General features: G+C 35.9%; 2 protein-coding genes across 2 annotated transcripts in view; one reads left to right on the top strand and one right to left on the bottom strand.

The window, feature by feature from the left end:
• The first annotated feature begins 43 nt into the window (after positions 1 to 43).
• Positions 44 to 12128, top strand: gins1 (GINS complex subunit 1 (Psf1 homolog)). The gene is made up of 7 exons (XM_079280520.1): positions 44 to 202; positions 865 to 929; positions 1217 to 1315; positions 2223 to 2313; positions 2402 to 2518; positions 3089 to 3163; positions 11982 to 12128. Exons 1-7 carry the CDS (start codon positions 128 to 130, stop codon positions 12048 to 12050), a joined length of 591 nt encoding a protein of 196 aa, XP_079136646.1. The 5' UTR covers positions 44 to 127; the 3' UTR covers positions 12051 to 12128.
• A 2175-nt stretch (positions 12129 to 14303) lies between these two features.
• Positions 14304 to 23498, bottom strand: part of LOC306785642 (ninein-like protein) — a gene marked incomplete at its 5' end in the record, with an annotated part of 29774 nt that continues 20579 nt past the window's right edge. Inside the window, 5 exons of the mRNA XM_079280100.1 lie at positions 14304 to 15486; positions 15559 to 15672; positions 15964 to 16152; positions 16225 to 16338; positions 16417 to 16548. Of these exons, the coding sequence (XP_079136226.1) occupies positions 15298 to 15486; positions 15559 to 15672; positions 15964 to 16152; positions 16225 to 16338; positions 16417 to 16548 (738 nt within the window). The 3' untranslated portion in view covers positions 14304 to 15297. The remainder of the gene's footprint in view (positions 15487 to 15558; positions 15673 to 15963; positions 16153 to 16224; positions 16339 to 16416; positions 16549 to 23498) is intronic.

The raw sequence follows: 23498 nt of genomic DNA, 5'->3' as shown, positions 1-23498 counted from the left end.
TTTTGTCACGTGATCACAACACTGCGATTTTTTTGCCGCCAAACTGGAGCTGAAGTCTCACAACGAGAGTTGTGTTGTTCTCAGTAAAGATTTAATATTATGTGTTTAACGGTTTAACGGAAGCGGGATGTTCTGTGAGAAAGTTATCGAGTTAATCCGGGAGCTCCACCGGATGAGCGACGGACAGCTGCCCGCGTTTAACGTGAGTTATTCTTGGTGTTATGTCCCGACTGGTTTCAGACCCGCTGGTTCCAGAGCTGCTGGTTTCAGCAGGTGTGTGTGTGTGTGTGTGTGTGTGTGTGCGCGTGTATTTATATGTATATGTATATATATATATATAACGATATATATATATAACGATATATATATGTGTCTATATATAACGATATATATATATATATATATGTGTGTATATGTATATACATATGTATGTATGTATATATATATGTATGTATGTATATACATATGTATACATATGTGTATATATATGTGTGTGTATATGTATATGTATATACACATGTATATATATACGTATATATATATATATGTGTATATATGTATATATATATATATATATATACATATAACTACACATATATATATACACACATATATATATATATATATATATATATATATATATATATATATATATATATATATATATATACACATATACGTATATGTATATATGTATATACATGTATATATGTAGATATATATATGTGTGTATACTCTCTATAAAACAATGTAAACAGAGAATACTGTTTAATATTCAACGCTGTCTGGTGCTGAATCATCAAACCCACGTCCACGTATGACGCAATAAGGATCTAACTGTTGAACGTTCTCTCGTGTTCTCAGGAGGATGGACTCCGACAGGTTCTGCAGGAGATGGAAGCTCTTTATGAACAGAACCAGACGGATGTGTGAGTGCACTTTAATGTTAATATTATTAACAACAAAATATTCAGATTATTAATAACATAATATTCATATTATTAACAACATATTATTAATAACATAATATTAATATTATTAACAACATATTATTAATATTATTAACAACATATTATTAATAACATAATATTAATATTATTAACAACATATTATTAATAACATAATATTCATATGATTAATAATATTCATGTTATTAATAACATAATATCATGTTATTAATGACATAATATTAATATGATTAATAATTGTGTTTCAGTAACGAGGCGAAATCTGAAGGTCGAGCTGATCTCATTCCTTCAATCAAACTACGACACTGTTGTTTGTTGAGGAACCAACGCTGTGTGACCGCCTACTGGTACCACACACACACACACACACACACAAACACACACACAAACACACACACAAACCTGTAACACCTGTGCATCATGTGACCTCCACACACAGGGTACAGCTCAAGTCTCTTTTTGTCATTTCCTCTCCTCTCTCTCTACTCGCTCCTCTCTTTTCTACTCGCTCCTCTTTTCTACTCGCTCCTCTTTTCTACTCGCTCCTCTCTTTTCTACTCGCTCCTCTCTTTTCTACTCGCTCCTCTCTTTTCTACTCGCTCCTCTCTTTTCTACTCGCTCCTCTTTTCTACTCGCTCCTCTCTTTTCTACTCGCTCCTCTTTTCTACTCGCTCCTCTCTTTTCTACTCGCTCCTCTCTTTTCTACTCGCTCCTCTCTTTTCTACTCGCTCCTCTCTTTTCTACTCGCTCCTCTCTTTTCTACTCGCTCCTCTCTTTTCTACTCGCTCCTCTCTTTTCTACTCGCTCCTCTCTTTTCTACTCGCTCCTCTTTTCTACTCGCTCCTCTCTTTTCTACTCGCTCCTCTCTTTTCTACTCGCTCCTCTCTTTTCTACTCGCTCCTCTCTTTTCTACTCGCTCCTCTCTTTTCTACTCGCTCCTCTCTTTTCTACTCGCTCCTCTCTTTTCTACTCGCTCCTCTCTTTTCTACTCGCTCCTCTTTTCTACTCGCTCCTCTCTTTTCTACTCGCTCCTCTCTTTTCTACTCGCTCCTCTCTTTTCTACTCGCTCCTCTCTTTTCTACTCGCTCCTCTTTTCTACTCGCTCCTCTCTTTTCTACTCCCTCCTCTCTTTTCTACTCGCTCCTCTCTTTTCTACTCCCTCCTCACATACACTCCTCCCCTGTGACCATGTGACTCCTCCCCTGTGACCATGTGACTCCTCCCCTGTGACCATGTGACTCCTCCCTCTCTCAGCTATGACCGTCTCCTGAGGATCCGGTCTCTCCGTTGGGAGTACGGCAGCGTTCTGCCGGCTAACGTCCGCTTCCACATGTGTGCAGAGGAGGTGAGTGTGACATCACTTCCTGTATCGATCACTTCCTGTATCGATCACTGATGAGGCCGTGATCGATGCCTCTGGCCTACCTGTGCAGGTGCAGTGGTTCAGTCAGTACAAGAAGTCTCTGGCCTCCTTCATGCGGTCTCTGGGGGGGGGCGAGGGTCTGGACCTCACTCAGGACATGAAGCCCCCAAAGAGCCTCTACATCGAGGTGAGACCACACACATCTGGCAGGGTGCATGATGGGAAATGTAGGAACAAGCTCTGTCTGGAGATTCATGTTTTTATTTCAGCGTTTTAAAATCGTTTATACTGTTCATAAAAACATTAAGGACACATTTAATGTAAACGCTCGAATATCTAATCCGTCTGAAAATAACAATAATTCAGTTTTAAACATTTGTAAATGAATAAAGTTATGTTACTTTGAATAAAACGTTTTAATGTTTCAGTTTATTTAACAGAAGATTAGATTGTAAATATGATCTATTTTAGATGAAGTGTTTTCACAATGAAGTCAACAAAAATGTAATTTATATTCATTTACAAAAATAATCACTTCATGTAATTTAATTTTTAAATATAATTTAAAGAATCTTCATTTTCCTGTAAACAAACTGAATATTGACGTCAACGTATTTTATCTTTTAATCATTTTATTTTCTTCTCCTGTACATAGTGATTCTGTGTACACATGTACTAGTATTTGCAGTGTGTACTTGTATATACAATGTGTTTAAGTACCTGTGGTCACGTGACGCTGACATCAGGTGTTTTCCAGGTGAGGTGTTTAAAGGACCACGGAGAGTTTGAGATCGACGACGGAACCGTGATCCTGCTGAAGAGGAACAGTCAGGTTACTATTTATTAATGATAATAACAATAAGAACAGTCAGGTTACTATTTATTAATGATAATAACAATAAGAACAGTCAGGTTACTATTTATTAATGATAATAACAATAAGAACAGTCAGGTTACTATTTATTAATGATAATAACAATAAGAACAGTCAGGTTACTATTTATTAATGATAATAACAATAAGAACAGTCAGGTTACTATTTATTAATGATAATAACAATAAGAACAGTCAGGTTACTATTTATTAATGATAATAACAATAATAACAGTCAGGTTACTATTTATTAATGATAATAACAATAATAACAGTCAGGTTACTATTTATTAATGATAATAACAATAAGAACAGTCAGGTTACTATTTATTAATGATAATAACAATAATAACAGTCAGGTTACTATTTATTAATGATAATAACAATAAGAACAGTCAGGTTACTATTTATTAATGATAATAATAATAAGAACAGTCAGGTTACTATTTATTAATGATAATAATAATAAGAACAGTCAGGTTACTATTTATTAATGATAATAACAATAAGAACAGTCAGGTTACTATTTATTAATGATAATAACAATAAGAGCAGTCAGGTTACTATTTATTAATGATAATAATAATAAGAACAGTCAGGTTACTATTTATTAATGATAATAACAATAAGAACAGCCAGGTTACTATTTATTAATGATAATAACAATAAGAACAGTCAGGTTACTATTTATTAATGATAATAACAATAAGAACAGTCAGGTTACTATTTATTAATGATAATAACAATAAGAACAGTCAGGTTACTATTTATTAATGATAATAACAATAAGAACAGTCAGGTTACTATTTATTAATGATCATAACAATAATAACAGTCAGGTTACTATTTATTAATGATAATAACAATAAGAACAGTCAGGTTACTATTTATTAATGATCATAACAATAAGAACAGTCAGGTTACTATTTATTAATGATAATAACAATAAGAACAGTCAGGTTACTATTTATTAATGATAATAACAATAAGAACAGTCCGGTTACTATTTATTAATGATAATAACAATAAGAACAGTCAGGTTACTATTTATTAATGATAATAACAATAAGAACAGTCAGGTTACTATTTATTAATGATAATAACAATAAGAACAGTCAGGTTACTATTTATTAATGATAATAACAATAAGAACAGTCAGGTTACTATTTATTAATGATCATAACAATAATAACAGTCAGGTTACTATTTATTAATGATCATAACAATAATAACAGTCAGGTTACTATTTATTAATGATAATAACAATAAGAACAGTCAGGTTACTATTTATTAATGATAATAATAATAATAACAGTCAGGTTACTATTTATTAATGATAATAACAATAAGAACAGTCAGGTTACTATTTATTAATGATAATAATAATAAGAACAGTCAGGTTACTATTTATTAATGATAATAACAATAAGAACAGTCAGGTTACTATTTATTAATGATAATAACAATAAGAACAGTCAGGTTACTATTTATTAATGATCATAACAATAATAACAGTCAGGTTACTATTTATTAATGATCATAACAATAATAACAGTCAGGTTACTATTTATTAATGATAATAACAATAAGAACAGTCAGGTTACTATTTATTAATGATCATAACAATAATAACAGTCAGGTTACTATTTATTAATGATCATAACAATAAGAACAGTCAGGTTACTATTTATTAATGATAATAACAATAAGAACAGTCAGGTTACTATTTATTAATGATAATAACAATAAGAACAGTCCGGTTACTATTTATTAATGATAATAACAATAAGAACAGTCAGGTTACTATTGATTAATGATAATAACAATAAGAACAGTCAGGTTACTATTTATTAATGATAATAACAATAAGAACAGTCAGGTTACTATTTATTAATGATCATAACAATAATAACAGTCAGGTTACTATTTATTAATGATAATAACAATAAGAACAGTCAGGTTACTATTTATTAATGATCATAACAATAATAACAGTCAGGTTACTATTTATTAATGATCATAACAATAAGAACAGTCAGGTTACTATTTATTAATGATAATAACAATAAGAACAGTCAGGTTACTATTTATTAATGATAATAACAATAAGAACAGTCCGGTTACTATTTATTAATGATAATAACAATAAGAACAGTCAGGTTACTATTTATTAATGATAATAACAATAAGAACAGTCAGGTTACTATTTATTAATGATAATAACAATAAGAACAGTCAGGTTACTATTTATTAATGATAATAACAATAAGAACAGTCAGGTTACTATTTATTAATGATAATAACAATAAGAACAGTCAGGTTACTATTTATTAATGATAATAACAATAAGAACAGTCAGGTTACTATTTATTAATGATAATAACAATAAGAACAGTCAGGTTACTATTTATTAATGATAATAACAATAATAACAGTCAGGTTACTATTTATTAATGATAATAACAATAATAACAGTCAGGTTACTATTTATTAATGATAATAACAATAAGAACAGTCAGGTTACTATTTATTAATGATAATAACAATAATAACAGTCAGGTTACTATTTATTAATGATAATAACAATAAGAACAGTCAGGTTACTATTTATTAATGATAATAACAATAATAACAGTCAGGTTACTATTTATTAATGATAATAATAATAAGAACAGTCAGGTTACTATTTATTAATGATAATAACAATAAGAACAGTCAGGTTACTATTTATTAATGATAATAACAATAAGAACAGTCAGGTTACTATTTATTAATGATAATAACAATAAGAACAGTCAGGTTACTATTTATTAATGATAATAATAATAAGAACAGTCAGGTTACTATTTATTAATGATAATAACAATAAGAACAGTCAGGTTACTATTTATTAATGATAATAATAATAAGAACAGTCAGGTTACTATTTATTAATGATAATAATAATAAGAACAGTCAGGTTACTATTTATTAATGATAATAACAATAAGAACAGTCAGGTTACTATTTATTAATGATAATAACAATAAGAACAGTCAGGTTACTATTTATTAATGATAATAATAATAAGAACAGTCAGGTTACTATTTATTAATGATAATAACAATAAGAACAGCCAGGTTACTATTTATTAATGATAATAACAATAAGAACAGTCAGGTTACTATTTATTAATGATAATAACAATAAGAACAGTCAGGTTACTATTTATTAATGATAATAACAATAAGAACAGTCAGGTTACTATTTATTAATGATAATAACAATAAGAACAGTCAGGTTACTATTTATTAATGATCATAACAATAATAACAGTCAGGTTACTATTTATTAATGATAATAACAATAAGAACAGTCAGGTTACTATTTATTAATGATCATAACAATAATAACAGTCAGGTTACTATTTATTAATGATCATAACAATAAGAACAGTCAGGTTACTATTTATTAATGATCATAACAATAAGAACAGTCAGGTTACTATTTATTAATGATAATAACAATAAGAACAGTCAGGTTACTATTTATTAATGATAATAACAATAAGAACAGTCAGGTTACTATTTATTAATGATAATAACAATAAGAACAGTCAGGTTACTATTTATTAATGATAATAACAATAAGAACAGTCAGGTTACTATTTATTAATGATAATAACAATAAGAACAGTCAGGTTACTATTTATTAATGATAATAACAATAAGAACAGTCAGGTTACTATTTATTAATGGTAATAACAATAAGAACAGTCAGGTTACTATTTATTAATGATAATAACAATAATAACAGTCAGGTTACTATTGATTAATGATAATAACAATAAGAACAGTCAGGTTACTATTTATTAATGATAATAATAATAAGAACAGTCAGGTTACTATTGATTAATGATAATAACAATAAGAACAGTCAGGTTACTATTTATTAATGATAATAACAATAAGAACAGTCAGGTTACTATTGATTAATGATAATAACAATAAGAACAGTCAGGTTACTATTTATTAATGATAATAATAATAAGAACAGTCAGGTTACTATTTATTAATGATAATAACAATAAGAACAGTCAGGTTACTATTTATTAATGATAATAACAATAAGAACAGTCAGGTTACTATTTATTAATGATAATAACAATAAGAACAGTCAGGTTACTATTTATTAATGATAATAACAGTCAGGTTACTATTTATTAATGATAATAACAATAATAACAGTCAGGTTACTATTTATTAATGATAATAACAATAAGAACAGTCAGGTTACTATTTATTAATGATAATAACAATAAGAACAGTCAGGTTACTATTTATTAATGATAATAACAATAAGAACAGTCAGGTTACTATTGATTAATGATAATAACAATAAGAACAGTCAGGTTACTATTTATTAATGATAATAACAATAAGAACAGTCAGGTTACTATTTATTAATGATAATAACAATAAGAACAGTCAGGTTACTATTTATTAATGATAATAACAATAAGAACAGTCAGGTTACTATTTATTAATGATAATAACAATAAGAACAGTCAGGTTACTATTGATTAATGATAATAACAATAATAACAGTCAGGTTACTATTTATTAATGATAATAACAATAAGAACAGTCAGGTTACTATTTATTAATGATAATAACAATAAGAACAGTCAGGTTACTATTTATTAATGATCATAACAATAAGAACAGTCGGATTACTATTTATTAATGATAATAACAATAAGAACAGTCAGGTTACTATTTATTAATGATAATAACAATAATAACAGTCAGGTTACTATTTATTAATGATAATAATAATAAGAACAGTCAGGTTACTATTTATTAATGATAATAACAATAATAACAGTCAGGTTACTATTTATTAATGATAATAACAATAAGAACAGTCAGGTTACTATTTATTAATGATAATAACAATAATAACAGTCAGGTTACTATTTATTAATGATAATAATAATAAGAACAGTCAGGTTACTATTTATTAATGATAATAACAATAATAACAGTCAGGTTACTATTTATTAATGATAATAATAATAAGAACAGTCAGGTTACTATTTATTAATGATAATAATAATAAGAACAGTCAGGTTACTATTTATTAATGATAATAACAATAAGAACAGTCAGGTTACTATTTATTAATGATAATAACAATAAGAACAGTCAGGTTACTATTTATTAATGATAATAATAATAAGAACAGTCAGGTTACTATTTATTAATGATCATAACAATAATAACAGTCAGGTTACTATTGATTAATGATAATAACAATAATAACAGTCAGGTTACTATTTATTAATGATAATAATAATAAGAACAGTCAGGTTACTATTTATTAATGATAATAACAATAAGAACAGTCAGGTTACTATTTATTAATGATAATAACAATAAGAACAGTCAGGTTACTATTTATTAATGATAATAACAATAAGAACAGTCAGGTTACTATTTATTCATGATAATAATAATAAGAACAGTCAGGTTACTATTTATTAATGATAATAATAATAAGAACAGTCAGGTTACTATTTATTAATGATAATAACAATAAGAACAGTCAGGTTACTATTTATTAATGATAATAACAATAAGAACAGTCAGGTTACTATTTATTAATGATAATAACAATAAGAACAGTCAGGTTACTATTTATTAATGATAATAATAATAAGAACAGTCAGGTTACTATTTATTAATGATAATAACAATAAGAACAGTCAGGTTACTATTTATTAATGATAATAACAATAAGAACAGTCAGGTTACTATTTATTAATGATCATAACAATAAGAACAGTCAGGTTACTATTTATTAATGATAATAACAATAAGAACAGTCAGGTTACTATTTATTAATGATAATAACAATAAGAACAGTCAGGTTACTATTTATTAAAGATAATAACAATAAGAACAGTCAGGTTACTATTTATTAATGATCATAACAATAAGAACAGTCAGGTTACTATTTATTAATGATAATAACAATAAGAACAGTCAGGTTACTATTTATTAATGATAATAACAATAAGAACAGTCAGGTTACTATTTATTAATGATAATAACAATAAGAACAGTCAGGTTACTATTTATTAATGATAATAATAATAAGAACAGTCAGGTTACTATTTATTAATGATAATAACAATAAGAACAGTCAGGTTACTATTTATTAATGATAATAACAATAAGAACAGTCAGGTTACTATTTATTAATGATAATAACAATAAGAACAGTCAGGTTACTATTTATTAATGATAATAACAATAAGAACAGTCAGGTTACTATTTATTAATGATAATAACAATAAGAACAGTCAGGTTACTATTTATTAATGATAATAACAATAAGAACAGTCAGGTTACTATTTATTAATGATAATAATAATAAGAACAGTCAGGTTACTATTTATTAATGATAATAATAATAAGAACAGTCTGATTACTATTTATTAATGATAATAATAATAAGAACAGTCAGATTACTATTTATTAATGATAATAATGAGAACAGTCAGGTTACTATTTATTAATGATAACAATAAGAACAGTCAGGTTACTATTTATTAATGATAATAACAATAAGAACAGTCAGGTTACTATTTATTAATGATAATAACAATAAGAACAGTCAGGTTACTATTTATTAATGATAATAACAATAAGAACAGTCAGGTTACTTTTTATTAATGATAATAATAATAACAGTCAGGTTACTATTTATTAATGATAATAACAATAAGAACAGTCAGGTTACTATTTATTAATGATAATAACAATAAGAACAGTCAGGTTACTATTTATTAATGATAATAACAATAAGAACAGCCAGGTTACTATTGATTAATGATAATAATAATAACAGTCAGGTTACTATTGATTAATGATAATAACAATAAGAACAGTCAGGTTACTATTTATTAATGATAACAACAATAAGAACAGTCAGGTTACTATTTATTAATGATAATAATAATAAGAACAGTCAGGTTACTATTTATTAATGATAATAACAATAATAACAGTCAGGTTACTATTTATTAATGATAATAATAATAAGAACAGTCAGGTTACTATTTATTAATGATAATAACAATAATAACAGTCAGGTTACTATTTATTAATGATAATAACAATAAGAACAGTCAGGTTACTATTGATTAATGATAATAACAATAATAACAGTCAGGTTACTATTTATTAATGATAATAATAATAACAGTCAGGTTACTATTTATTAATGATAATAACAATAAGAACAGTCAGGTTACTATTTATTAATGATAATAATAATAAGAACAGTCAGGTTACTATTTATTAATGATAATAACAATAAGAACAGTCAGGTTACTTTTTATTAATGATAATAATAATAACAGTCAGGTTACTATTTATTAATGATAATAACAATAAGAACAGTCAGGTTACTATTTATTAATGATAATAACAATAAGAACAGTCAGGTTACTATTTATTAATGATAATAACAATAAGAACAGCCAGGTTACTATTGATTAATGATAATAATAATAACAGTCAGGTTACTATTTATTAATGATAATAACAATAAGAACAGTCAGGTTACTATTGATTAATGATAATAACAATAAGAACAGTCAGGTTACTATTTATTAATGATAACAACAATAAGAACAGTCAGGTTACTATTTATTAATGATAATAATAATAATAACAGTCAGGTTACTATTTATTAATGATAATAACAATAAGAACAGTCAGGTTACTATTTATTAATGATAATAATAATAAGAACAGTCAGGTTACTATTTATTAATGATAATAACAATAATAACAGTCAGGTTACTATTTATTAATGATAATAACAATAATAACAGTCAGGTTACTATTTATTAATGATAATAATAATAACAGTCAGGTTACTATTGATTAATGATAATAACAATAAGAACAGTCAGGTTACTATTGATTAATGATAATAACAATAATAACAGTCAGGTTACTATTTATTAATGATAATAATAATAAGAACAGTCAGGTTACTATTTATTAATGATAATAACAATAAGAACAGTCAGGTTACTATTTATTAATGATAATAATAATAAGAACAGTCAGGTTACTATTTATTAATGATAATAACAATAAGAACAGTCAGGTTACTATTTATTAATGATAATAACAATAAGAACAGTCAGGTTACTATTTATTAATGATAATAACAATAAGAACAGTCAGGTTACTATTTATTAATGATAATAACAATAAGAACAGTCAGGTTACTATTGATTAATGATAATAACAATAATAACAGTCAGGTTACTATTTATTAATGATAATAACAATAAGAACAGTCAGGTTACTATTTATTAATGATAATAACAATAATAACAGTCAGGTTACTATTTATTAATGATCATAACAATAAGAACAGTCAGGTTACTATTGATTAATGATAATAACAATAAGAACAGTCAGGTTACTATTTATTAATGATAATAATAATAATAAGAACAGTCAGGTTACTATTTATTAATGATAATAACAATAAGAACAGTCAGGTTACTATTTATTAATGATAATAATAATAAGAACAGTCAGGTTACTATTCATTAATCATAATATGTGTTAATAATAATAAGAACAGTCAGGTTATTATTTATAAATAATAATATTTATTATTAATAATAAGAACAGGTTATTATTTATCATAATTAATAATATTAATAATGATAATATTGTGTCACCTTAACATCTGTCTGTCTGCAGCACTTCCTGCCTCGGTGGAAATGTGAGCAGCTGATTCGTCAGGGCGTCCTGGAGCACGTGGTGTCCTGAAGGAGACGGAGCATTTCTATTCGTCAAGCTCATCCAATGATTAAAGACTCAAACGTCCTGATTCACAGAGTTCCCTGAACACAACAAACTGTTTAAAAGAGTTCTGATGAAACAAATAAATCTTTTTCGAAATGTTTGGTCTCCATTCAGTCTGTTACTGCACTAGAGTAGTAATACTACAGTGTAGAAGTACTCTGATCTTCTACTGCACTAGAGTAGTAATACTACAGTGTAGAAGTACTCTGATCTTATACTGCACTAGAGTAGTAATACTACAGTGTAGAAGTACTCTGATCTTATACTGCACTAGAGTAGTAATACTACAGTGTAGAAGTACTCTGATCTTATACTGCACTAGAGTAGTAATACTAGTGTAGAAGTACTCTGATCTTCTACTGCACTAGAGTAGTAATACTACAGTGTAGAAGTACTCTGATCTTCTACTGCACTAGAGTAGTAATACTACAGTGTAGAAGTACTCTGATCTTCTACTGCACTAGAGTAGTAATAATACAGTGTAGAAGTACTCTGATCTTATACTGCACTAGAGTAGTAATACTACAGTGTAGAAGTACTCTGATCTTCTACTGCACTAGAGTAGTAATACTACAGTGTAGAAGTACTCTGATCTTATACTGCACTAGAGTAGTAATACTACAGTGTAGAAGTACTCTGATCTTCTACTGCACTAGAGTAGTAATACTAGTGTAGAAGTACTCTGATATTCTACTGCACTAGAGTAGTAATACTACAGTGTAGAAGTACTCTGATCTTCTACTGCACTAGAGTAGTAATAATACAGTGTAGAAGTACTCTGATCTTATACTGCACTAGAGTAGTAATACTAGTGTAGAAGTACTCTGATCTTCTACTGCACTAGTGTAGTAATACTACAGTGTAGAAGTACTCTGATCTTCTACTGCACTAGAGTAGTAATAATACAGTGTAGAAGTACTCTGATCTTCTACTGCACTAGAGTAGTAATACTAGTGTAGAAGTACTCTGATCTTCTACTGCACTAGAGTAGTAATACTACAGTGTAGAAGTACTCTGATCTTCTACTGCACTAGAGTAGTAATACTACAGTGTAGAAGTACTCTGATCTTATACTGCACTAGAGTAGTAATACTACAGTGTAGAAGTACTCTGATCTTCTACTGCACTAGAGTAGTAATACTACAGTGTAGAAGTACTCTGATCTTATACTGCACTAGAGTAGTAATACTACAGTGTAGAAGTACTCTGATCTTCTACTGCACTAGAGTAGTAATACTAGTGTAGAAGTACTCTGATCTTCTACTGCACTAGAGTAGTAATACTAGTGTAGAAGTACTCTGATCTTCTACTGCACTAGAGTAGTAATACTACAGTGTAGAAGTACTCTGATCTTCTACTGCACTAGAGTAGTAATACTACAGTGTATAAGTACTCTGATCTTCTACTGCACTAGAGTAGTAATACTAGTGTAGAAGTACTCTGATCTTCTACTGCACTAGAGTAGTAATACTACAGTGTAGAAGTACACTCATCTTCTACTGCACTAGAGTAGTAATACTACAGTGTAGAAGTACTCTGATCTTCTACTGCACTAGAGTAGTAATACTACAGTGTAGAAGTACTCTGATCTTCTACTGCACTAGAGTAGTAATACTACAGTGTAGAAGTACTCTGATCTTCTACTGCACTAGAGTAGTAATACTACAGTGTAGAAGTACACTCATCTTCTACTGCACTAGAGTAGTGATACTACAGTGTAGAAGTACTCTGATCTTCTACTGCACTAGAGTAGTAATACTACAGTGTAGAAGTACTCTGATCTTCTACTGCACTAGAGTAGTAATACTACAGTGTAGAAGTACTCTGATCTTCTACTGCACTAGAGTAGTAATACTACAGTGTAGAAGTACTCTGATCTTCTACTGCACTAGAGTAGTAATACTACAGTGTAGAAGTACTCTGATCTTCTACTGCACTTAATACGAATACGTAAATAGTTAGTCCTAGAAGCGAATAGCTGTGGCGCCATCATGAGGTCATGAGGTGGTATTTCAGCAGCACAGCAGTGAAGGCAGTGAAATATTATCAGAGATCAATTGATGTTAAAACCACTGGTAAATAACAAAAACACAAAGTAAATAAAAGATCAATATCTGAGGACAGGAGGTCTCACTGTGGAGGAAAACAGGAAACAGAACACAGTTTAAAAACACATTTAATGTAGTTTCATGTTACATGATCCAACATGGAGGACAGCACAGGCAGGTGGAGGAGCAGGAGGTCTCACTCTGAGAGGAAACTACAGACTGAAACACAGAAAACTTGGACACAAAACTCCACCTTTACAAAAATAAAAGTAAATACAAAATAACAATAAAAATATATGTAACATAATACCCTCATGGCTGAAATACTTCAGTGTGTGTGTGTGTGTGGTCAGACTGGTCCTTCATCTTTCTCTCTCAAACAAACATCTTGTGTGAAGCAGCTTCAGGAGAACAAACCTGTTGAATGGATCATACAGGTGCGACAGGTGAGGCTGCTGATGACTCATGCCCCGCCCACAAACACCTTCTATTCTACCTGAGTCAAAGGGCTCAGGGACGTCTCACCTGGTTATTATTCACAGGTGAGACGAGAAACGCAGCTTCATGTTCAAGTTCATCTGGAGAAAGAGACTAAAAATCATCAAAAATCATCAAGAAGTTGTACTTCAAGGACCACAAACATCATTAATAATCAAACTGAGCTCTGATTGGCTGATCAGGACATAATGTGTGAATTAATGATCTTATTATGTAGCGCTGCTTTTATTCTGAAGGTCTGAGGTCACACAGCTTCTCCCTCCACTTTATTGATCGTTATAATAAATATAAATGAACATTATTCACTCGTCCATCGACACAACGATTGACTGTCAAAATAATCTGCAGAATTCATTTAAACTGAAGGTGAAAGTTCATAATTAGGTTTTATTGATCTTATTTTAATGCTACAAACATGTTGATTTCCTCTGAACGAGACATTTAAAGACATCTGCTTGGACACACACATGTATATATTCATATGGACTGGTGTGTTTCTGTTCCCCATCAATAACTCTGATTGATGAGCAGCTTCACGTCCTTCATGTCCGAGCGTTTCTTACTGAGAGTCTCTTTAAATCCTGAAGCGGGTCTGGGACCAGCGAGGCGGGTCTGGGACCAGCGAGGCGGGTCTGGGACCAGCGAGGCGGGTCTGGGACCAGCCGCTACGGGAGCGTTGCAGTGACGACGTCCCTCAGCAGCTTGTTCAGAGCTGTGACTTTGTCCTCCAGCAGGAGGTTCTTCTTCTCTGCGTGTTTCTGCCGCTGCTCGGTGACCTGCAGAGCCTTCATGAGCTCAGAGTTCTCCACGTACACGTCCTTCAGCAGACAGCTGGTCTTTGAGTTCTTCACCAGCTGAGGACGAGACGACAACGAGTCACGTGACCTGAGAGGCTGAAGTCAGCTGACGGGAGAACAGAGACTCACCTGCTCTTTGAGCTGCTGGACCTTCTCCTGCAGGACCAGACGGACCCCCTTCAGGGTGCTCTCCAGATCCTCCATCCTCCTCTGCAGGGAGGACAGCGCCTTCTCGTACTGGTCCTGAATGCAGCACACACACACACACACACACACACCAAAGTGTGTAAAACACGAGTGAGTCACATCTCCTCATGGTCTAACGGACTGTTGTGAATCTGTACTGATCCTCCTCACAGTTTACTGTTAACATCACGGTGTGAATAAAGCTTTACTGATGATCAATATTCAGTAGAACATGTGTTTCTAGTCTCTGATCTCTGGCAATTTTACTTTGTAAACAACCAATCAGAGGAGAGCTAGTAGCGTTAGCAGCATCGCTAACAGCTAATGGCTAACCACCCTGTGGTCTACCTGCTTCATGCTGATGTGGGAGCTGCTCTGCTGGGCCTGAAGCCTCAGGGTCTCCTCCAGCTGGTGACTCCTCCTCTGCTCCTCCTCTAGCCGGGCCCTCAGCAGCTCCTCCTGCTCCCTGTGGTCGTCTCCGGCCCGCCGCTGCACCTCCTGCAGCCTCCTGAGGTGCTGCACCTGAACCAGCTCCGCCTGCACACAGGAAGTTCACACGTAAGACCCTGATGTCAGCGTTGGATCGGGTCCTTATGATGAGGTCCAGACCTGGTCCTGAGCCTGCGTCCGCTCCGTCTGCAGCTCGCTCAGTCTGGTCTTCAGGTTCTGCTGCTCCTGGTTCAGCTTCTGGACCTCCAGACTCTGGACCTGCAGCTCTGACAGCTGACAGACATCAGAGAGTCAGCGTGGCTCATGTGGGATCAGTTAGACTAGAACAGATCGTAGGTTGTAGTCTGGTACCTGGTGTTGGAGCTCCTGGTTCTGGACTCTCAGTTTGTGGGTCTCCTCCTGCTCCTCCTGCTCGTCCAGAGCCTGATGGAGCTCCTCCTTCTCCTTCACCAGCTTCCTGACACTGCTCTGCAGCTCCTCCACCTGACAACAGACAGGAAGCTGTGAGGTCTAAATGTGTCACATGACATCAACATGACACAAACATGACACCTAATATCTGCCGTCCCTCCAGGACTTGTTCGCTTTAAGAACCCTGAAGCGAGCAAGAAGGATTGTATCTGACCCCTCCCACCCTGGTCATGACCTGTTTGTGCCCCTTCCATCTGGTAGGAGGCTGAGGTCCATCAGGACCAAGACCTCACGACACACGAACAGTTTCTTCCCGTCGGCAGTCGGGCTCATGAACAGAGCCCGGGACCCCCACTGACTCTGTCCTCCCCAGGACAAAGTCCCACCGGTCACTCCCGCACATCCTCTATCACACTGGACACTTTCACACTTCATCTCACTGGTCTATCGTCCTGCTATCTGCTCGCTTGTGCACTCGACTTCACTTTATTTAATATTTCACTTTATTTTACATTTCACTTTATTTGATATTTGTTGGGATCTAAAGGAGCGTGTTTGGGTTATCAGCATTTAAGAAACTGAATTCTTGACATCAATAGAATTATTGATGTATGTAACAATTATTAATGATTATTAATATAAACGGGGCACCACCCTGCGAACAGGGACCAATAACCAAACGATAACTAAGTCTCATAATTAGTAGTCACTCATAATGTCAATAGTCTGCGTATGACTACACATTCAGTGACAGTGAAGGTTTTTAAGTTCGAGCACAGGCTACTACATACAGTCTTATCAAATACATATGCACAAGTAATCACAGACGACTGCTCCTTAAAGTATAACAGAGTTTATTAAATCAAAACAATAAATGATCAAATCAATTAATATTGCAACCAACAAACGTTATCATACAATTTTATATGCCTAAACTAAAGAATGAATAAAATGGATGAGGGTGTATGTCTGTGTGTGTGTGTGTGTGTGTGTGGGTCTGTGGGTGAAAAGGAAGGGGGGTCTTACAGCTACCGCTAAAGACTACAAAGATGTCGGAGTCGAGTGACTCGGACAAAATGGCGGCGAGCCTGCTGTATGTAATCACGTGTGCCGATGCACACATGTGTTGTGAGGCGATCGTTTGAACGGGGTTTCCTCAGGGGCAGAGATAGGAGCTGTGTGTGTTCGTGTTATGGAAAACAAGAGGAATAAAAGGGGAGAGAGAGGAATCAGAGTTTCTGTGTGCGATGTCGCGTTGTAGTGAAGATGAGGATCGCTGATCGTATCTCACACAAGTTGCCGTTGTCGCTTCGCGAACTGACGACACTTATGCCCGATAGTCGCGTTTCCACACTTCACTCACAGAATCGATTCAAGGAAATAGAGCAAGAACAAAAATGAAATCAAATAATCCCAAAAGCAACAGTCAATACACAATGCAACGGAGCTTCTCTGCTCCGTAATGATTGCGCAATATCTCAATATCACGCGACAATAACTTAAACACACAAAAACACGGGAATATCAACACATAAATGAATGACCTGAATTAAACTTACGTTAATTTAAGCTAAGCTATGCCCAGATACCAAGAATCTTACTTGTCGATGCTTCGTTGAAGTGTTCGTGGGGAAGTTGTCCGTTTTCCTCGTCAGGAAGGGGGGGGGGGGGTCAGGCTGCTTGCAGCACGGCCGTGCAGCGGGCGCCGTGCCGTCGTGGCGTGAGCTCGCTCTGGAGCGAAACGCAGACGTGATCTCTCCTCGCTGCAGGGAGGACAGTTTAACTTCGGCTGAGACGACGTGGTCCGTACGTCTCCCGGTAATCATCGGTCAGGAGAGGATTAGACGTCTTCCTGCCGGAGTGTGCACAAAAAGGAAAAGAAGCGGAGAACGGATCGCTGAAGCGGATTCGTTATCGCGGGCGGAGTGGGCCTTTACTCGGCGTGGAACACGGCTGTTTCGTCCAGCGGAATGGCTTTGTGACCTGACAGGGTTTGATGAGGGTTTGAGGGCCGCGGCTCCCTCGTGGCCAGCGTCGCGCTGGCGGGGAAAGCTGGATTCTCTGTGGCCTGGACGGGGGTCCGAGGGCGAAGAGAGCGTTGTGTGCTCCCTGTCTCAACCGAGGTCGAAGGGAAAAAACGTGCAGGTCCGGGGCGAAGAGAGTGTTTGCGTGCCTCCTGTTACCCCGGAGGGATTGTTGGAAAAGCATTGAGGTGTGAGTTACAGACAGTTTTGTAGAACAGTGGTTGAACCACAGGGGTCCTGGGGTCTCTTGGCTCTCGGCCAATGAGATTGCAGCGGTGCATTCAGGTGACCATGGTTTTTTGGGTAGGGGGGGGGGAATTTACACCCTAGTGTGAAATTCCTTTGCTCTTATCAAACTACAAATCAGGATGAAACCTTTGCTTGAAAAAGTGAAGGCCTGATTCTCTTTGTTCACAGCACATGTTGAAGCCATATGGTCAGACCCCAACGTCCCCCCTTTGTTCTGAAGAGCGAGGTGTTGGCTTCGGTCTTTAGAGCAAACCAAGGGCTGGCACGTGCATCCATGTGGTGAGGAAACCTGAAGAGGTGAGACAGTCCAAGTGTTCCTGAGACCAAAACAGGCAGTGTTCAGAGTTCATCGAGTTCAAGTTCATGGTGTTCAGTTCATGGTGTTCAAGTTCAGAGTTCATTGGCATCTGGGCAGATGACTTTAACTACTTCTACCTACATCTACTATCATACACAATTCAAATCATAGGTCAGCAAAACATTATTCCCAAATAATTCAATCGCTATTATGATGTTGTGATATTCTAGCATTGCGGCATAGTGTCAAAGAAAGTAACAACCCAAATAAAACAAAACAAAACACAAAAGAGAGAGAAGGAAAGAATAGAAAGACAAGAAGCAGGTGAGGGGCAAACAGTGGTTACTGGTTCAACTCCTAGACAGGACTGGAGTCCGTCGGCGGAGCAGTCGTAGGTTGGCTACGTGGTGTTATGAATAGGAGGGAATCCAGTTAGTCTGTCGCTTCTGGATCTATTGGTACATGATATGTGCGTCTATCTCTCTCTCTAATCTGTAGATTTAGAGCGAGTCCTGTGTCTAAGTTTTAGAATCTATCGATATTGAGTTGCGTTGCCAAGACTATAGGCCAGAGGTACCTGTGAGGGTTGCATAACAGTAGTGGTAGCAGATTTACAGATTTCGTTAGCACGGCTAGTGTGACTAGCTAGGCTGGTTTTTCGCTGCTCCAGCTGTTGACAGCTGAGCCTTCTCGGATGAGGTCCTGGATTAAATCTGACTGCTACGGCAGAGGTTATGTCTTCTTTGGTTACTTCTGGTAGAGTCTATAAAGCATGCAAAGGGTTCTCTATGAGAGTGGATCATCAGTTTACAGTCACAATGAACATTTTTCAGGTCATGCAACTGTTCTGGTTGAAGTAGGCTGTGTTAGCGGTTAGTGCATGTCTACAGGGTGAGTTGAAGCATGCAGTTAAACGTTAGTAGTCAATAGTAAGCCGCCATTCTGCCGGTTGGTTTCGGCACTGGCGAGATTAGAGTGTACTTCCTGTGAAGTGCATCTCTCTAAGTTTCTGTTGTCAGAGAGCCCACCCCCCTCGCGCTGTGCACATGGAGAGGGCGGATATCCCACGTTACCGTCAGCACTCAGGGAAACGTCGCGAACAGTTTCACTCTGGAGTGTGTCATGGCGGGCTGGTGATATCTCCCTCCCCCCACCCTCCTAATTAGAGATGGAGACGGGTCCGGCGCACAGGTCAAGTTCAGTTACCTACGGCACTGGCGACTTGACAGAACCGGGCGATGACTCGGCTGAAAGAAGGCGGTGGCTTCGTTGAACAAGCTGGAGGTGGCTCATGCTGACAGAGCAGGAGAAGAAGGCTTAGTTGACGAAAGGTTTTACGAGCTAGGGTGCTCGAAAGGGCCTCTAAGGTTGTGGCACCCTAGAGGTGTATGCAAAAAGGTGGGGGAACACATGAGGCTCGTTTCTGACCCGGAGTCGGGTAGAGCAAGAGTGTTATGACCCCCCAGTAAGACTGAAGAATATGTATAGATATATACATAACGGGCATTGCCTTTGCGAACAAGGTCGCCCAAGAAGGTTGAAGAACGAGGTGCGAAATGGGAGTGGTCGTTTCCGGAAGGGTGCCGAGTTCTCTTTCCCCCCCTACCACGTCGACTTGGCAGCAGGGGGAAAGGTCACTTGGCTTAGTCAGGTGGGCTGCGAGTCAGCGTTACCTGATGTGTTGCCCTTGAGGGTGTCTTTCACCCCCCTGGTTCCGTTGGTCTTTCGACCACCAGGGTCGTTTGTTCCTCGGGGGTGACCAGGGCTCGCTAGGCCAGACTCCGACGCTAGGTCGGAGTCGCTCGACTGTTGGATGCCTAAGACTATGGCGGTGTCTTCGTACCGATTTGTCGGCCGTCCGCGTGTCTCCCATGCAAGTCGCGCGTACTTCCTAATCTCTGGCATGGTGAGGTTACTTGTTCTGCAGTGCATAGTAACATCGTATCTCACGTTGTCGTGGAGATTGTGCAAGAATAGCGACTTGAAGGCATGGTCTTCTTCTAGACCTGGGGCGTTACGTCCTTGGAAGTACGCAGATCTCAAGCGCCTGAAGTAGTCTCTCGGAGACTCGAGCCTTTCCTGGGAAATGGCAAAGGCGCCGAGGGTGGCAGAAGCTGGGTTGGTGTACAGGGAGTACTCCTCCCTAAGGGCGTGACAAAGGGATGAATAGCGGTCGCGGATGCTCGGTTGGAGCGTTTCCATGAAAGCGTGGACGCTTCGCGCTGTGGTTTTCCACACTAGCTTTAGCTTCTCGCGCGATAGGTCGAGGAGGCAGCGATCGATCTCCCTTAGGTAGTCATCGATGCTCGATTCGTGATTATCGGGATTGAAACGCTCTTCGTATTTTACCAGAAACTCAATCTGTCGAGTACGCAGGCCTCCAAGGTTGATGGGGCCTGAGCCGTCCGAGTCGTCTGAGTCTCCATACTCGCGATGGTGGTAACGACTATCATCCTCTCTCCCTGAGGGGGATGGCGTCAGTTCTTGCCGCGCGCGTGAACTGCGTGGAGGATTGCGTTCGCCTGAGGTGGTTTTGAAGCCACCTGGGCCGACGAGGACCTGGTGTTGGTCCTCTCTCCTCCTGGTTGGGGAACGCGTTTTCAAGAAATGCAAGGTGGTTCGGGTCTCGGGGAATGAGGGAGCCGAGACCAAGAAATGACTGGGCTGAAAGGCTCGGTAGGGGGTAGCAGTACCTACCGGGGTTGCTGGAACACCTTGAAGGGTTAGTTTGTCATCACTCTCTGATGCTTTAGAGAGTTCTAGGTTGACCTCTCTGAGGTCACTGCGCAGGCTACTATTTTCTGACTGTAGGGCTCTACAGTCACGTGACAACTCCTGAACCTCTGTTCGGAGTGTCCAGATCTCGCGTTGCTGCTCGTCGCTCTGTGCCCGGGTTCGGGCAGCTTGCAGCTGCATTTTCTGATGGTAGATGAGCAGTATTTCGCCGATTACGTTCTGAATCAGGCGCTCTCTGTTACCTGCTGGGTTATTTACATAAGCCACCAGCTGCTCTAATTGCTCGTCACATAGGACAGCAGTGTATTTTGCAAAGTACTCTCTTTCCTTTGCTGTGAGTCAGAGGACATCAGAAACGCGGGCCAAAAGGGGATGGGCCTTAAGATACTACAGCTAAACTACAAAGATGGCGGAGTCGAGTGACTCGGACAAAATGGCGGTGAGACTGCTGTATGTAATCACGTGTGCCGATGCACACATGTGTTGTGAGGCGATCGTTTGAACGGGGTTTCCTCAGGGGCAGAGATAGGAGCTGTGTGTGTTACGTGAGAAGAGGAATAAAAGGGCAGAGAGAGGAATCAGAGTTTCTGTGTGCGATGTCGCGTTGTAGTGAAGATGAGGATCGCCGATCGTATCTCACACAAGTTGCCGTTGTTGCTTCGCGAACTGATGACACTTATGCCGGATAGTCGCGTTTCCACACTTCACTCACAGAATCGATTCAAGGAAATAGAGCAAGAACAAAAATGAAATCACATAATCCCAAAAGCAACAGTCAAACAGTTCATACACAATGCAACGGAGCTTCTCTGCTCCGTAATGATTGCGCAATATCTCAATATCACGCGACAATAACTTAAACACACAAAAACACGGGAATATCAACACATAAATGAATGACCTGAATTAAACTTACGTTAATTTAAGCTAAACTATGCCCAGATACCAAGAATCGTACTTGTCGATGCTTCGTTGAAGTGTTCGTGGGGAAGTTGTCCGTTTTCCTCGTCAGGAAGGGGGGGGGGGGGGGGGGGGTCAGGCTGCTGAACCATACGATGGCAATAAACGGTTCTGATTCTGATTGTTATTATTAATATTATTATTATCTTCCCGTCGGCAGTCGGGCTCATGAACAGAGCCCGGGACCCCCTGACGTTTCCTCCTGGTCTCGCTCCTGCACGTCCCCGTTTCTTTATTTAATCACACGTTTCACAGTCCTGTTATCTGCTTTGTTGTGCACTTTATTTTATATTTGAATATGTTTCTATTTCTTGCACTGTGTTGATTGTTGTTTATTGTTAAATGTTACGAACCACCCGCGATGACAAATTCCTTGTTGTTCCTCGTCAATAAACGGTTCTGATTCTGATTATTATTAATATTATTATTATTACGTCATAATGAGCCCAAACATCTTGTGAGCTAAGAGTCCATGTTTACAACCTTCTTACCATCGAACCATATGAGGAAATATCTGCAAATGAATTAATAATAATAATAATAATAATAATAGAAGTATATGAGAAAAATAATGTTGTAAAAAGTGAAACATTTGTCAAAAAATATTATTTAAATGAGAACAATTTTGAAAAATATCTGAAGAAAATGTTAAAAATGTTGAAAAAATATATATTTTTATAATATTGTTAAAAAATATCTTAAAATCATGATTTAAATATGTGACAGATATTGTGGAAAAATATCTGAAAAACATG

The sequence above is a fragment of the Melanostigma gelatinosum genome, assembly GCF_949748355.1.
Source record: "Melanostigma gelatinosum genome assembly, chromosome: 12".
NCBI classification, from domain to species: domain Eukaryota; kingdom Metazoa; phylum Chordata; class Actinopteri; order Perciformes; family Zoarcidae; genus Melanostigma; species Melanostigma gelatinosum.
The sequence above is the reverse complement of the archived record's forward strand: the minus strand, read 5'-3'. Positions and strand labels throughout refer to the sequence as shown.

What these genes read in the sequence shown, in the direction of transcription:
- gins1 (XM_079280520.1), top strand. Translation starts at nt 128, where the DNA reads ATGTTCTGTGAGAAAGTTATCGAGTTAATCCGGGAGCTCCACCGGATG. An exon ending in TCCACATGTGTGCAGAGGAG is followed by an intron (nt 2,314 to 2,401) that starts GTGAGTGTGACA and finishes CTACCTGTGCAG; the next exon opens with GTGCAGTGGTTCAGTCAGTA. An exon ending in CAAAGAGCCTCTACATCGAG is followed by an intron (nt 2,519 to 3,088) that starts GTGAGACCACAC and finishes GGTGTTTTCCAG; the next exon opens with GTGAGGTGTTTAAAGGACCA.